General features: G+C 41.9%; 1 protein-coding gene across 1 annotated transcript; it reads left to right on the top strand.

Moving 5' to 3' along the window:
* Window positions 1-279: 279 nt before the first annotated feature.
* Window positions 280-3,478, top strand: LOC125886567 (uncharacterized). The gene is made up of 3 exons (XM_049572875.1): window positions 280-1,585; window positions 1,765-1,884; window positions 2,056-3,478. Exons 1-3 carry the CDS (start codon window positions 305-307, stop codon window positions 2,272-2,274), a joined length of 1,620 nt encoding a protein of 539 aa, XP_049428832.1. The 5' UTR covers window positions 280-304; the 3' UTR covers window positions 2,275-3,478.
* The last annotated feature ends 421 nt before the right edge of the window (window positions 3,479-3,899 follow it).

Here is a 3,899-nt window from a genome sequence, read left to right as displayed (position 1 = left end):
AGATCAGTATTTAACAGTGTCGGGAATAACACCGTTATAGATAACGCCGTTTCATAACGGCGTTATTTTTTCAGTAACGGGGTAATCTAACTAATTATTTTTTCCGCCGTTACAATGCTGTTACCGTTACTGACAGTCAAATGCGGTACATTACTATGAATAAATTGAACGCACCCCCTGGCTAGATGCAATAGAAGTGATTGTGATTGGCTAAGGGGTAGAGTCATGTGTCATGGTAAGCCAATCAGAGCCGGTGTTTTCACACACAAACCGGAACAGCGCGTGAAAACAGAGACGGGACGATATGATGGCAGAGCAATCTGAGGAAAACTTGACTTTTACGAGGTGGAGATACAAGCACTACTTCAAATTTGTCGAAATTAAAGGAAGGAACGTGCATGTTAAGTATAATTTATGTCCCAGGGCAAAGATTTTGTCGACAAGCAATTCAAATCTCCTGAAGCACAAAACAACTGCACACTCTACCACAAAGCTAGTGGCGAAAAATCCCACCGCAGAAACTGATGATGAGAGGCCATCCACGAGTAGCAAAGATGGACAGGGAGCCACGGCTGCCAAACAGCAAAAGTTGGATTTTTCTGCCCCACCAAAAACTACGACACAGACTGAACTCTATGCTTTGGTAGACAGGTACGTGGTCGAGAACATGTTGCCATTGTCAACAGTAGAGTCAGACTCCTTCCGAGCCATCACTGCAAAAATTCCAGTGAAAGCAGGGGTCAGAACGCCATGTCGAAAAACATTTTCCAAATACCTTGTTGCAGAGTATACAAAAATGAACACAGAGCTGAAGAAGACATTTGAAGAGTTGGAGTTTCTTTCTACAACTGCAGACATTTGGACTGCCCACAACAAGGGTTACATAGGCGTGACTGCCCGCTGGATAGATCCACAGAGCCTTGAACGGAAGAAAGCAGCCCTGGCCTGCAGACAGTTCACGGGTCGCCACACGTATGACAGCATTGCTACCGAACTGGAGAATATCCACTCATCCTTCACCATTTCTCACAAAGTCACTGCTACTGTTACAGACAATGGTTCGAATTTTGTGAAGGCCTTCAAAGTGTACCAGCCTGTTCATGATGACGACTCTGAGGAGGAGGATGATGATGATGTGACGTTTGTCGACCTTCATGAGGCCTTACAAAACAGGGATGAGGATGATGTGATTACTTTGCCACCACACCACAAATGTGCATCACACACAGCAAACCTCATTTCATGCTCTGATGTTGACAAGTGGTTACTCTCAAGGCCAGAGGCAAAAGCTGTATACAGAAGTGCTACCGCAAAATGCACAGCTTTATGGAATAGGGCCAGCCGTTCCGCAGTGTCTGCCGAGACCGTGGATGATGTCCTCGCGAAGAAGCTCCTTGTCCCGTGCACGACCAGATGGAACTCCTTTCATGATGCTGTGGCCCAAATCTTGCAGTTCCTCCTCACCGAGCTGAACACCATCTCCTACAAATTCGGTTTGAAGGCCATGACAGAACGGGAGTACCAGTTCCTCAGGGAATACTGCACAGCGATGAAGCCACTGACCGTAGCCCTCGACATTCTTCAGGTAGGCATGTCAACAGTTAATCGTTTAACCAATAATCAACTGTTTCAACATTAACCGAATAATCTTGTCAGTTCAAAAATGTTGTGTGTGCCCTTTAACCTGTGCCAATCATAACATTTTTTTTGTCTGTCAATTAACCAATTAACAACATTTCTCATTTTTGACATCCCTATCTTCAGGGCGTGGACAATTGCTTCTATGGGACACTCCTACCAACACTGGAGATGTTGATGACCAAAACCATGGACACGAAGAGTGGCCTGCAACTCCTTGTTGACCTTCCAGAGGCAGTTGTCAAGGTAAGAGCTATTATCTTTAAATTCATTGAATGCATACATCCATACATTATGAAAATAAAGTAGGCTACAATGAAATGTATATCTTTTAGCTCATAATGTGTAATGGTCTGTGTGTGTGTGTGTGTGTGTGTGTGTGTGTCTGTGTCTCTGTGTTTGTATGTGTCATTTCAGGCAATCAAAACCAGATTTGCAGAGGTGCTGGAAAGCGAAAGTGCCATCTTGGCAGCTGTGACACTGCCAAGGTTCAAACTACGTTGGCTACGGACACAGGAAAGGAAGGACAACGCCAAGGCAAGTCTGCTGGCAGAGGTGGCAAAAGTGTCCAAGATGAAGACCAGCAACCAGGTACCAACGCACCAACACGCAACCTCAGCACCAACTCTGCCATAGAGGATTTCTTTTCCTTTGAGGATGAGGAGGACATCTCTGCTTCTGCTGAAAGCCAAGTCGCTGACTATTTCAAGTCAGCAGCACAAGGGATGGACAGCCTAAAGGGGTTTCCACTGATAAAGCAAGTGTCACTTAAATACAATGCAGCCACTCCATCCAGTGCCCCTGTAGAAAGACTCTTTAGCCTGGGGAAGCTCATGTTCACTCCAAAGAGGAACAAGCAGTCTGACGTGAGGTTTGAGAAGCTTCTGCTTCTCAGATACAATCACTGGTTTAAGAAGGGGTAGGATAGTTAGACTGGTTGGCTGGATACATGACGGAAGAAGTACAGTATGTCTCATTTGTCTCAGGTTGTTAGAGTTACACTGCAGTGTTAAACACACTTTGTTGTGTGTTTTATTGTTGAACTGTTTACTTTTGTTATGAAAAAATACTTGAAGTACAGTAGCATATGTCTACTTGACCAGTTGTCTGACTAGAGATTGTAATTTATGCTACAGAGTGAAACTCACTTTATATTGTTTTACTATTGACTTTTGTTGTGAAGAAAATATTTTAAGTGCAGTTGCCAATGTCTACTTGACCAGTCTCAGGGCATGGGGGGTGGTTGTCTAGTACAAATCAGCATGTTGTCTCATTTGGGGAAACTAGTGTAGGATTGTTTCTCAGGGGTTCCTGTGTCTTTAAACACTAATTGTTCCAAAACTGCTGCTCTCTCCTCACTGAGAGAAGTCTTGTCAGCTATTATAGACAGAGAGAGAGAGGGATAGAGAGAGGGGGAGGACAGAGACGGAAGAAGTGATGGAGGGAGGGAGAGGGAGAGAGGGGAGGGAGTGAGAGAGGTAGAGAGAGGGATTGGATAGTCACTTTATATTGTTTTACTGTTGACTTTTGTTGTGAACAAAATATTTGAATATTTCTACTTGACCAGTTGTCTCAGGTTGTGAGAGTTTGATTTATTTATTTTACACTGCAGTGTTAAACACACTTTATATTGTTGAACTGTTTACTTTTGCTGTGTGAAAATACTTTAAGTACAGTAGCATATGTCTACTTGAGTAGTTGTCTGACTAGAGATTGTAATTTATACTAGAGTGAAACTCACTTTATATTGTTTTACTATTGATTGTTATTTTATTATATTGTTTAGTGTTTACTTTTGTTACAAGTGCACTTGAAGTGTAGGATAAATCTGTTGCTGTCTGCTGAGGTGCAATAAATATTCCAAGGTTCTATAATACAAGTACCTGTCTATTCTTCTCTATTCAACTGACTCGAATACTGCTCAGAAAATTTCAAATTCTTTGACATATAACAACTTCTTTTTAAAGTAACGGAAATAGTTACTTTCCCCGGTAACTAGTTACTTTTATTATAGAGTAATTCAGTTACTAACTCAGTTACTTTTTGGAAGAAGTAGTGACTAACTATAACTAATTACTTTTTTAAAGTAACGTGCCCAACACTGGTATTTAATAACTTCTGATTTCTTTCTACTTGATTACACACCACTCAGCAACAGTTACTATACTAGGTCTTTATTAGATAGTGCTGTCGCAAAATTTAAGGAAATCATTCTATCAACGTTAAATTCAATACCATGTCCTTCTGTAACAGAGATTTCC

Source organism: Epinephelus fuscoguttatus, linkage group LG3 (genome assembly GCF_011397635.1).
Source record: "Epinephelus fuscoguttatus linkage group LG3, E.fuscoguttatus.final_Chr_v1".
Classification (NCBI taxonomy): Eukaryota; Metazoa; Chordata; class Actinopteri; order Perciformes; family Serranidae; genus Epinephelus; species Epinephelus fuscoguttatus.
The sequence above is the reverse complement of the archived record's forward strand: the minus strand, read 5'-3'. Positions and strand labels throughout refer to the sequence as shown.

What these genes read in the sequence shown, in the direction of transcription:
- LOC125886567 (XM_049572875.1), top strand. Translation starts at nt 305, where the DNA reads ATGATGGCAGAGCAATCTGAGGAAAACTTGACTTTTACGAGGTGGAGA. An exon ending in TAGCCCTCGACATTCTTCAG is followed by an intron (nt 1,586 to 1,764) that starts GTAGGCATGTCA and finishes CCCTATCTTCAG; the next exon opens with GGCGTGGACAATTGCTTCTA. An exon ending in TTCCAGAGGCAGTTGTCAAG is followed by an intron (nt 1,885 to 2,055) that starts GTAAGAGCTATT and finishes GTGTCATTTCAG; the next exon opens with GCAATCAAAACCAGATTTGC.